This window comes from Harpia harpyja, chromosome 6 (genome assembly GCF_026419915.1).
Source record: "Harpia harpyja isolate bHarHar1 chromosome 6, bHarHar1 primary haplotype, whole genome shotgun sequence".
Lineage (NCBI taxonomy): Eukaryota > Metazoa > Chordata > Aves > Accipitriformes > Accipitridae > Harpia > Harpia harpyja.
The window spans coordinates 54,556,109-54,568,593 of NC_068945.1; the positions used below are offsets into that span (position 1 = coordinate 54,556,109).

General features: G+C 35.8%; 1 protein-coding gene across 3 annotated transcripts in view; it reads left to right on the forward strand.

The window, feature by feature from the left end:
* Positions 1–12,485, forward strand: part of LRRK2 (leucine rich repeat kinase 2) — a 70,579-nt gene that overhangs the window by 46,371 nt on the left and 11,723 nt on the right. For all 3 annotated transcript variants that reach the window (XM_052789218.1, XM_052789217.1, XM_052789219.1), the window contains 12 exons: positions 1,856–2,057; positions 2,681–2,769; positions 3,634–3,821; positions 4,755–4,909; positions 5,942–6,088; positions 6,242–6,433; positions 7,185–7,331; positions 7,661–7,761; positions 7,935–8,125; positions 8,783–8,943; positions 9,754–9,924; positions 11,803–11,903. In XM_052789218.1, coding sequence (XP_052645178.1) covers positions 1,856–2,057; positions 2,681–2,769; positions 3,634–3,821; positions 4,755–4,909; positions 5,942–6,088; positions 6,242–6,433; positions 7,185–7,331; positions 7,661–7,761; positions 7,935–8,125; positions 8,783–8,943; positions 9,754–9,924; positions 11,803–11,903 — 1,845 coding nt within the window. The remainder of the gene's footprint in view (positions 1–1,855; positions 2,058–2,680; positions 2,770–3,633; positions 3,822–4,754; positions 4,910–5,941; positions 6,089–6,241; positions 6,434–7,184; positions 7,332–7,660; positions 7,762–7,934; positions 8,126–8,782; positions 8,944–9,753; positions 9,925–11,802; positions 11,904–12,485) is intronic.

Consider the following 12,485-nt stretch of genomic DNA (forward strand, 5'->3'; position numbering starts at 1 on the left):
AATAATAAGTATTGCAAGATTTATGGGGACCAGAAAATAAGATTTTGTGATTTCTGAAAGTCAACTAATTCTCCATTTACTGATTTCATTTTACATAGTGTGAAACCATTTCTAGAAAGAGGAAAGTGAATTAAAGCAGGAAAAGAAGACCCCTTGGACTGAATGATCCTCCTGAACTGGAGAATCTGCACTTGTAGTTCTGTTGTCTCCAAAGTCATCCCTACCACTCATTCTCTGCTATCTCCATTGCCACCGCATGAAGCTCTAAGTGTGAATCACAAGCATGAAGAGACGAGCGCAGGCATGGAGCTTACAGAAAGACAGGATCCAATCTGTAGCAAAAAGAATATACATATTTTTATTTTTTCATTTATACGATATCAATCGTGTAGTGTCAAAACATGTTAAAGAGAAAGTGATGTCCTGTGCTACTGAAGTCAATGGCAGAACTTCATAAACCATAGCAGAACCCAAATTTCTTCTGAATTACTGCTTTGAAGATTTTATAGAGCAAATGCTGTATTTATGACCAGCCTCACACTAGTGGTGTTACAAAGGAGAGAAAGAGTGCACACACCTCTTGTTTCTCAGAAACTAGCAGCTTAGCCACATCCATAATCTGCCTAACTTCATTCCACAGTTCAAGGAATAGCTAACCAGTGCTAAGAGGCAATGAAGTGGCCTGTTCAGATGGAATGGATTAATTCCACTTCTCATACATCCAGTAGGCATGAATAGAGCTGGTGTTTGTAAAGGTATATGTAGCCCTATATTTCACTGTACTTCTTCAACACTCAGGAGAAGTTCTGCTTTTTGAAAACATTTCACTCTTAGGGACCTAAAAATTGTTCCTGTAACATCCACATCTCTTGCGACTATGACTTAAACTGATGTTTAAACTTCTACACAAATGTAAGGTAGCCTGAAGGAAAGGAGATAGTTTCCATAAGTAATGTAGACGCTGTGAAAGGAGTGTTATAAGGCACCTGCTTAGAAGTTAGGCAAAATGAGTTAAGTATTCAACATTGTCATCAAGTGCTCTGAGTCTTTGAAATTACACAAGGTACTAATAACATTTTCACAAGGTACTAATTACATTTTTGACACATAAAAATACCACAGTGCATTGGTGTTTAACTTCTTTGAAAGGAAGATTACAAACTAAGAAGCCAATTTGGAAATGTTGGGAAAATTGTTTCCCATTTCCTCAAAAAAATTAGTAGCTTAGCACCTATGGAGAATGAAAAACCTGGTCAGGAACAGGGGCAAAGCACCCAACTCTGTTTCCCCTAAGTGTCACTAACTTGGCTAAATTTATTTCTTCCTCTCCTCTTAAGATCATCTTAAGCTGATCCTCTTGACCACTGACTATCAGCAGTGGAGACTTTTAATTGAGCTACTACCCTTTTCCCCCCAGTTTATCTAAAGACATGTCTAGAGATATTACAGATTATAAGAGGTATCTTTTTTTTTTATTCATTTGCCTATTGTCTTGTGTTAACCTGAGATGTATGACATCATCTGTTCATATAGTGAATATTTTCCTTTTACTTCAAATCAAAGCTTCTCTTTGAAATGTCTTCTGAGATGACATAATTTTTTATTTTTTATTTATGTGTAATATGGAAATATTTTCTTTGAGTATTTATTAATAGAAAGATATTCATATTATAATTCCGAAAGAAGAGTTAGTTACATCTACCTTTCAGAAACCATGCTAGTCAATAAGGGAGTGTTCTTGTTCCATCTCACTGCTACTATTGAGTGGACATAACCAGCTTACATCTTAGTTTTATTGTCTGCATTTCACATGAATAAATTAATACATTTAAGATTATTATTCCTAATTATACAGATCAGAGATCAACCAGTGGTCGGTCAGCTAATTCCTGACAGCTACTTGGAGCTGGAGAAGAGAATTTTGCTGGAACGTAAAAATGTCCCAGTTGAATTTCCTGTGATTGATCAGAAACGTTTACTGGAACTGGTACAAGAAAGCCAGTTACAATTGGATGAAAATGAACTCCCTCACTCAATTCACTTTCTTAATGAATCAGGTAAAATATTATCTTCAATGTATGTTTGTTAGCACTTTGTTGCAAATCTGCAGCAGACAGACCTGTATGCATTTTTATATCTTGCACAAGGTTGCCACAAAGTGTTGAGCTGAAATGCTTAAGGTTAGGTAACATTAGTTTGATAATCCAGGTTGTTATGTCATAAAGGAATTCCATGATATAAAGGATCACTACTGTAACAATTTAATCTCTTAGCCCTCCTTGAAAACATCGTACCTGCTGGTTAGATAGCACAGTTTCTGAAGAAGGATCCAATTGCTGTAATAGCTTGAATAGAACAGCGGTTAGATGAATACATGTGACAGCTTATCTCAATGCCATACAGACTTCATAAGATTACCTAATAAACCACACAGAGCATAGCTGCTTGGCAAAAAACCAAGTCAGATTACTAATCTAACAAAACATCTGAAAATAAAGGTAAAGCTGAACAAACTGTGATTGCATTCTACTCTCCTGAGATATTGACATAAATTCAATAGCTGTATTATTCAAATTGCTTATGTCAAGTCACATAAGAAAAACAGCCCAGAGTGGACTGTTTACTTTGCTTAATATGGAGCTTGAGAAATGCATTGCTAATTACAATATTCTTTGCGCAGGTGTACTCCTTCATTTTCAAGACCCAGCACTACAGCTAAGAGATCTGTATTTTGTAGATCCTAAGTGGCTATGTAAAATCATGGCACAGGTTTGACTCTGATTAGTTTTTGTATCTACATTCATGGAACTTTTTCACCTGTCTGAAACCACTGTAACTTATCAGTGATTCTTCTTCACCGTTACTTTACTGTTTCATGATCTAGAATTTTCTCAGGGCCCAGATTGGTTTATCTGGCTCTTTCTGTTTCCTTTGCTTTCTAGACAACTGTCTCAGTGGTTCTATGTTCTTACACTGCAATGTCCAATATCATTTAAATTGCATCGGACACAAGAATACATGTAGAATAGAAAAACCCCACAGATGCAAAGTAATCCTGCAATATGTTGCAATAGGTTGAGATGAAAGCTGGAACGTTGGATTAAAGTAGTAAGAATGGGGGAAGAAGGGTCATTGTGGGCTTGGTAGTGATGGCAGAGGAAAGTGAGTGATATGGATTCACATGTTGGGATGGGAGAGTAGCAGACTGACTGCTTAAGTGAAACCGTTGTTGAAATGTTGATCTAGAAACACTCAAAATTTTTTATATATATTCAGATTTCCTAACCTCTGAAGCTTTACTTTCATTCAGTGCAGGAAATGGGATGGCAAAAATGTAAGTTTGAGTCTTTACAGTTGGTGGGATTAAGAGTGAGAAAAGATCTAGAAGGTCACAACACACAGTGAAAGCTACTGAAGAATGGTAGCACACAAGTGGCTTGGACAGGTTAAGTTTTTTCACTGCTGTCTTCTTGCTGGCTAGCATTATGGAAATATTTGGCTTCACTGTGAAATGGAGTCTTATTTTTTCCCCCTAAATAATAGGCTACCAAATATTTCAGGGAACAAAGTTTGTCAGGAAAATGCAATCTCATTATGACTGTACACCTGAAATTGTTTTACTTTTTTTGAAAGATTCTGATGGTGAAAGTGGAAGGCTTTTCTAAATATCCTAAGGGAATTGTAAAGCGTTCAGATGTGGAAAAATTCCTTTTAAAGAAGAGCAAGTTTCCCAAGATCTACATGTCACAATACTTCAAGCTTCTGGAAAAGTTTCAGATTGCTTTGCCATTAGGAGAGGATCAACTACTAATCCCAAGCAGGTAAGCAAAGAGCTAAACCCACAAATGACAGCCATAGAGATCAATCAAAATAAAAACCTCCCATCAGGCTAACTAGTTTAACTGATCATCAAAGCAATTCGGTATATGAAAGCATGATATATACTTAGTACACTACATTTTAGTAATGCTTTCAGAGACATCTTAAGCTGACCTTGTAGCAGATAAAGCTTATATCATATTAGCACAGTAGGTAAATTGAATCTATAAATGATAAAATGCTTTATGAGGATAGTATTTCTTTTACAGTTACCATGCTTTGAGACTACAGCAGGAAGATTATAATTTAGCTTTACATTGCAGTGTGTGCCAGCATTACAGATATTTATTGCAATATAAAAGATGACCGTGAATTTCTATAGCCTATTTGCTTGGAGTGCGAACCACAGTCAAGTTACTCAGAGACAGTATCTCTTCCAAACAGTCTAGTTATTCAATGTGGTGACACAAAAGTGTTATGAATTTTAATGCGGTCTTTTTGCTTTATCTGCAGCAGGTAACACAGTTTCTCTGCCTCAGTTACAGATTTCCCTAATGTGTTTAATAATGCTTATGTTCCTTAATGGAGAGCGTGTTGCATGGTTGTATTGGTTAGAGCTTCTGCATTCTTCAAAGTCCTGGGATAGGAAGACTTTATCTGAATGTCTTACTTGCCTTTTATGTGTCTCAGGTTTTTCTCACATTTACATTCGATATCTAATGATTGTTAGTGAGGTTCTGCTGGGTTTAAATTACAGCAGAACTCCACTTTAGCACAAGCAAGTAGAATAAGCAAATACATTATCTGTCTGCTCCCTGATCATTTGAATCATTCATTCATTAATAAATAATACATTTTACATAATAATATATGTCATCGGTCGGTTTGGATAAATTACATCATTAAATTACTGTCTAATATTTTTATTCTTTCAGTTTGTCTGATCACAGACCTGTTATAGAACTTCCCCACTGTGAAAATTCAGAAATTATCATCAGGCTTTATGAGATGCCATACTTTCCTATGGGATTTTGGTCCAGGCTGATCAACAGGTTGCTTGAAATATCACCTTACATGCTGTCAGGAAGAGGTACAAATCTTTATCTCCAAAAGCAATAGTGAGCATGTTTGCTTTGAATGCCAACACCTACATGTTAAAGCTCTAATCCCCAACATTGTTTTTCTTTACCTAATTTCTGGCCGCTTCACAAATGTGAGAAAAAGAGCAGTGGTCATTTTTGTAACTTAGATATATCCAGGAACAGACAGTGCCTGATCTTTACAGTGGTGTGCAAAAGAAAGTGAAGATTGTAAGCCAGCTATTTCTCTTTCACATGCTAGAGATGGAGGAAATCCTTATGTTTATGCAACATTGCCATTTGCTTTTACAAAGAATACAGGAAAGGATGTGTCTTCCACATAGAAATACAAACTGCTTTTCTTCAGGTTCATTGATTCTCCCTTTATGAAAGTCTAAAAACTTTGCTTTTATCAGAAAGGCAGGGGAGAGGGGGTTGTCTAATTTTTTTTCCAAGAATTCTGTGCTTTGACATGAGATCTGTCTGCTCAACTTTGCAATTTCATTAATCTTTGGGGTTTTAATGTGTGATTTATCAATACTGGTGACGAGTAAAGTATGAAAAATATGCATTGCTAATGCTCTACAAATATGATTTAGAACTGCCTGCTCTTCTGGCATTCAGTTTTCCCCTGAGCATAGAATTCCAGTCACATCTTGCTATTTTGTGAGTGTATGATAGTGGAAAAAATCAAATCGCTGACTTTTTTTCATATGTTGCCTAAGATATTCTGTGTTTTAACCTGAATGTACCTAAGCATTTCTGTAATCCCTACATGCATCACCTGCTACATGACTTACCATCTGATTAAATATTTAGTTTGTGGGTGTGCCTTACAGAACTGAACACTGGTTGACATATAGTCAGCTTTTGTGGGGCTATTCTGTCTGCAAAGTTGTAGCCTTTATTTTGTTTGTTATTTGGGTAGGCATAAACCTACAATCACAATTAAATATTTAAAGTACCATGAATTATTCTGAATATTTTAAAATATGACATTCCTATTGGAGATCAGGTTTTTAATCTAATTTTGTATTTTCTAGAGCGAGCTCTTCGTCCTAATAGAATGTATTGGAGACAAGGCATCTACTTGAATTGGTCTCCTGAAGCGTATTGTCTAGTGGAATCAGCAGTATTTGACAACAACCCAGACAGTTTTTTGAAAATTACAGCACCTTCTTGCAGAAAAGGTTAATTATTCCTGAGCCTGATTTTTGCTCCAGTTTGATTGCGGCTGGGCATTTTGGTTTGTTGTGCTTTTGCCTTTGGAATGTAGAGTTTAGCTTTGTAATTACAAGTATGGCAGATTGAGGCTGTAATTTCCCTCTTTTGGTTTCTTAAAGGGTGCATCCTTTTGGGGCAAGTTGTGGATCACATAGATTCTCTTATGGAAGAATGGTTTCCAGGTTTGCTGGATATAGATGTATGTGGTGAAGGGGAAACACTGTTGAAGAAATGGGCTCTGTACAGCTTTCAGGATGGTGAAGAACACCAAAAAATACTACTTGATGACTTACTTAAAAAAGCTGAAGAAGGTATATATTTGTGCCATTTGAGCTATATAGAGGTACACACCTGTATGTAGATAAATATTATATGACATCCCCTTTATAACATTTGGATATTTCACGTTACTTAAAACTGTTTCATTTCTGTAGGAAATAATTACAGTATAAGTCAAAAGCAACTTGTTCTTTTTCTTATGTAAGAGCCATCTGTATAAATATAGAATATGGGACAGATCGCAGCTAGTCTGTATGGTTATGTATAAATGGCAATAATGAAAAGAATCATTTTGTCGTGATACCGATAATGCAACTTCATTCATGGAATTGAATCCACAACATAGTAAAACTGGTACTAGATCTTTTGATTGGACCACGTACAACAGTAATTTAAAAGGCAGTGTTCAGGGTGACATTCTACATACTAACAGAATTCTTTCTTTTTATAGACAGAAAAATAATCCCTTGGTTAGTTTGGTGTTATTACGTAGCAACAGTTGCTATCACATTTGATTGGTACATATACAGAACCTTGAAAACACTTAAACATGTAAGATACATTAAGTTGAATGGCAAACTTAATTAGTGTTCTGTTCCATATATTTACATGTATATATGTACGTTTATGTGTGTGTGCATGTATATATATATACACACATGTGCGCATATGAATTTAATTTTAGGTACATTTATCATATGCACTCACAGAGATCCATGTACCTTTCAGTGCCTTTTGAATGATGGCTACCCTTTTTTTTTTTGTCTCATTTGTTTTTCTTAGGTGACCTTTTGGTAAATCCAGATCAACCAAGGCATACCATTCCAATAGCTCAAATTGCTCCTGATCTGATATTGGCTGACTTGCCTAGAAATATTATGTTGAACAATGATGACCTGGAATTTGATGAAGCTCCTGAATTTCTCTTGGGTAAACATTATTTTGTAGGGGTTTTTTACAGAGCTTATGTAAACAAATCTATTGAAGTCAGTTCTGCAACATATGGAAAACATTCTAGAGATTTCTTTTTGTAGAAATGTATTTTTTAAGGTATTCTGAATTTCAGGTTATTTAGTTTGGAATTTTCCATTAAGTTGTATGCTAGGACACTGGGTTTTATGTGTTTAGATTACTGATCATGAAGCTTAACACAGTGGATGATCCAAACATTTTAAAATTGGACCCTTTCAGCTATTCTTTTGAGAAATTGTTGATATCCCTTTGTTTTTAATATTCTTTTCAATTTTATCATTGAAAAGGTGATGGTGGGTTTGGATCTGTGTACCGTGCATCCTATGGTGGAGAAGAGGTTGCTGTAAAGATTTTCAATAAACATACTTCCCTCAGGCTCCTAAGACAAGTAAGAAATTGCCTTTTTTTTCTGTAGTGCTGCTCTCGGAATACCAACCCTAGTGAAGAGCTTGAAAAGCTTAAGAAAATTGCAAGACTTCACTCCAAAACATTTCTGAGTTTACTTCAGGGCTACGGAAGTTATGCTATTTGCAATATTTCATCTGATTTTACAATTTACAGGAGCTTGCAGTGCTTTGTCATCTCCATCACCCTAGTTTAGTGTCTCTGCTGGCTGCTGCAATCCGTCCCCGGATGCTGGTGATGGAATTAGCCCTTAAAGGATCTCTTGATCGTTTGCTTCAACAAGACAATGCAAGTTTAACTAGAACACTTCAGCACAGGATAGCTCTACATGTAGCTGATGGCTTAAGGTAAATGACTTCTGCGTTGCTGTAAAAACAGTATACTGCTGCAAGTAGAATATACTGCAAATGAAAAGCTTGTATCTCAAGCAGAATATTCCCTGGGTCAGAGTAATGCTTGTATTTTTATGATTGATTAGCTGATACATAACACAAACTTTTGTTACATGTTTTTTTCTGCTAACAAGTGGTGCTCATATAAGTAGAGAAATAGCAAGAGCTCTGGGTGAGATTTCTATGTGGCTGTTGGTTTCTTAATAAAATGTCAAAGAAATTAATTAAGTGCATTTTTAAAGTTCTGAAAGTCCGTGAATGTCCTCAGGAGCTATTGAAGTGCGACTGTAAAATGACAAAACCTGCAAAAGAGCTCAGGGACCAATGAAGCTTAAACTTCTAAGATTCAGTTTTCAAACTGCCAGTGACACTTCAGATAAGACTTGGTACTAAAACACTGGAATGTTTATGTGCCAGTAAATAGTATTTCAGAACAATTCTAAGCTCAATATCCAGTAAGGCGGTGTCATGTTGGTGATGTTTGACATTTTTTCACATAATATTTAACATTTGAAAGCACGATTTACTGTTGTGGGAATAATGCATTCAGTGTGTGTATAGATGCATCCCTGAATTATGAATGCTTTCAATAAATACTTTTTTGATTAACAGGTATCTGCATTCAGCAATGATCATCTACCGTGATTTAAAGCCTCACAATGTGTTGCTCTTTACCCTATATCCTAATTCAGCTGTTATTGCTAAAATAGCTGACTATGGCATTGCCCAGTATTGTTGCCGAATGGGAATAAAAACCTCCGAAGGCACACCAGGTATGGAAAAATGCTTTGGTTTACAGTGCATTATATCAAAAAATAGCTAATATGTTTTTTATGTAGTCTGCAAGAAGTAACTCAAATCTATAAACAAAATCACAAAATGTAATCCTAATTGTATTACAAGTTGTGATGCCAGATTTATACCTTTTGGCCTTTCTTCCTATTAATGTTTTAACCCCTTTTAGAAGAATCAAGGAGTATGCTAAAGGTTTAAAAAGAGAACAAATTAAATTACATGCATTCATTATAATTTTTTGCTGTCTTGTTTTAGTATGGTTATTGTGATACTGAAATTATACTGCTAAAATTGTTTGGTTTTTTAATTTTCAGTAATGCTTAGGTAGGTCTTAATTTTTTTTAAAGGTAATAAATACCTGCACTGTTCCCTGACTTTAGAGAGAACATATTAGCATCCATTTTAAAGCACTGAACAATTCAACAACTTTCAAAAGTGCCTTTAGGTCTTGGAAATTGTGCACAAGGGTGTGACTTCAAGTGTTAAATGTTACGCCTTCAGTAAAGACTGCAGACTTGCCCTTCACTTTCAGTATTCATTGATAAATGAATTATTTTGTGTGTAATGGTGCAGGAGCTCTGTAACTGATGTGCTGTCCCCTTCCTTTATACTGACTAGAGATATTTTTGGAGGTCTGCCACATGCAAACTACTGCCAACCCAGAAATAGTGTGCCATTTTTGGTTTTCTTCCTGTGACATTTTCATCAATAAGTGTTTGCTCTTAAAAGGATAAAGATGGCTTCATCTTGGTATGAATCATAACTATTAATGAATGATTTATTTGCAGGATTTCGAGCACCGGAGGTGGCCAGAGGAAATGTTATTTACAATCAGCAAGCTGATGTTTATTCATTTGGCTTGCTGCTCTATGACATTTTAACAGGAGGAGGTAGAATAATGGAAGGCTTGAAGTTTCCAAATGAATTTGATGAATTAGCAATACAAGGAAAGTTACCAGGTATGCCTTGTTTCTTGAAGTTTGAACATGAAAGTGGACCATTTGTCCTGCCTCCTCCAAAAATAACACCTCTCATGTTTTATGTTGTATCTGACAGTGATCAGAGGAGGAGGCTAAATAATAGCAATTTTTAGAAGCTTCTCCTAATTTCATACGGTCTTGAAATAGTGAGAAATAGGCATCCATTCAACATCACATTGGTTATAATTTTATTGCAATTTCAAGATACCTAGCTGGTTCACTTTTATAAAGAAATAGAGGTTTTGTTTACTTGGGACTTTATCCAGACCTAGTTAAAATGGATGTTGCTGAAGGTACCTTCTAATACCATGTCTGGACTTGACCCTTACATATTACTGTGATAATGCATATCATGCACTAATATAAACACAATTCCACTTCTGTTCTTTGATCATGATACATTACGTTAAAATATCCATTATTGAGAAGCTGCGTATCTTAAAATCTTTTAAAAAACCCTTGAAATATTATTTAAAAAAAAAAAAATGCCACGTTAATAGAGCAGCCACCCCTAAAGGTTTTAAATAGGAATTCCCTTTTAACTTGTCAAGATTGTGAAGTCCTTGCCCAGCTACATAACGTTCTTCATATTCCATCTGCATTACAATATGTAGTTGTTGGCTGCTGGAAGGAAGATTAAACAGGCTATCTGGCTGGACGTGATGTAGTCAGCTGGACAGTGTAACTCAGTATTTGGCAATTTCTGTGTAAAGAGCTGTTGAATTTTTATGGTACTACAAGCTTAACGTGTGGCGTTCTTATTTATCGCCCTGCAATAGTGAATGTACTCATGAAACATTCTTTAAGACTGAAAGGTCACTCCATCTAGGAAAGGGCAGCAACCATACCACTTAATCTGGCATGACTGCTCCATTAGGAGATACAGAGAGTTCATACGTTTTCTACTCCTTAAGGAGAATAGTCCAATTCATAGCTCAAACAATTTAAAGCCCCTCCCTGAAGAGGCCATCCCAAGAACTGATGACTATCTCGAGTGCAGCTGTCCATTTGGCTGTTTTCTGTATTATGAGCCCTATGAAATAATCAGAAGTATTAGTTTCTAGAGATAGTACAGTTCCATCTGTGTGCATGCTCATCATTTATATATTTCCACCAAAAAAGGGGCTGGCTGAGCTCACAAGTAAACAGTGCCTATCATTTGCTGAACAGAGTATGTTCATTTGCAGGTATTTATCATTATTGTTACCTCTGTCTAATGTAGGACTGGAATATCTGCTGTGGTTTATGATGAACTAAAAGGAAAAGCAATACAAGCGCCATTATTCACAAGTGATTTGTTCTTAGACAGGTCAGCAGCTATAGTCATAAGATATCTTCAAAGCACTGAGTGGGAATTTAAACTTTCATATCTCGTAAATACTATATAGAGTTGTTTATCTCAATTACTATACATTTTATTGGAAATTCATCTGTATTCCATATACTCTGCCCAAACACAAGAATAAATGTGGAAAAAAATGTTCACAGGAATTGTAAAGACTACAGACTGAAATGACATACCGTTGAATGGTCAGCATTAATCAAAACACAACTCACACTTATCTGTCATTCAATCCCAGGTATAGGGACATTAAAGAAAAAGTTAAAACAAAATCCATTTGCTTTAACTGCTTTTAATGAAAAGGACTCTACCTCTAGCATTTCATGCTCTAGCATTTAATGGCAGATGAGCAATTCCAAGCTGTTCATGCTGACATTTTACTTAAGAGAATGATATTTCTTAGAGAAGCTCTGTAAGAAGTTAGATGAATTGTTAAAATAAGAAAGTTATTCAGAACTCTAATTTCTGAACTATGGTAAAGGCTGGTTAAGAAGTTACCTAATTTTACATTTTAGATCCTGTCAAAGAATATGGGTGTGCCCCCTGGCCTAAAGTTGAAAATTTAATTAGAAAGTGTTTGAAGGAAAACCCTCAGGAACGACCAACATCTTCCCAGGTATTACTTAGTGTATTTATTTATATTTTTGTGATACCACAAAGTTATTGTGTTTTCTAAAAAGGAATGGGACATTTAAGTTAGTAAGAGGCACAGGGTTTTTTCTGTTCTTTTCTGGAACTGAAACAGCCATGAAATGTTGCCTGCTCTTGCCATCCAGGATAAACTGTTCCATTCAAATGTACCAACCATTTATTCTAGCCTGCTGTTTTTCCCTGTGTTGCTGTATAGTGGTCATAGTGAAATGGGATTCAGATTACTTCATGGTCTTTACTAGAGCCATGCAAAAAGGACTTTGTTATATAGTATCAGTGCGGTTAGCCTATGCTGTTCCATGTGTGTGAGAGGAGGAACAGCAGTGAGGATCTGAAACCTACTGTCTCTTATCACACTTTGCATTGCTCTTTGAAATGGGTGAAATTTTCAAACATGCCTTAACCCCATTGACTTCCTGAAATTTTAACAGAAAAGTAAGGGTCAAAGTAAAGTTGCTCAGTGCACAAAGATTGCTCATTAATAGTGGAATACAAATGAGCAGACCTGCTGAGATACTCTGTCCATATTCCATAAAACATTGTTATC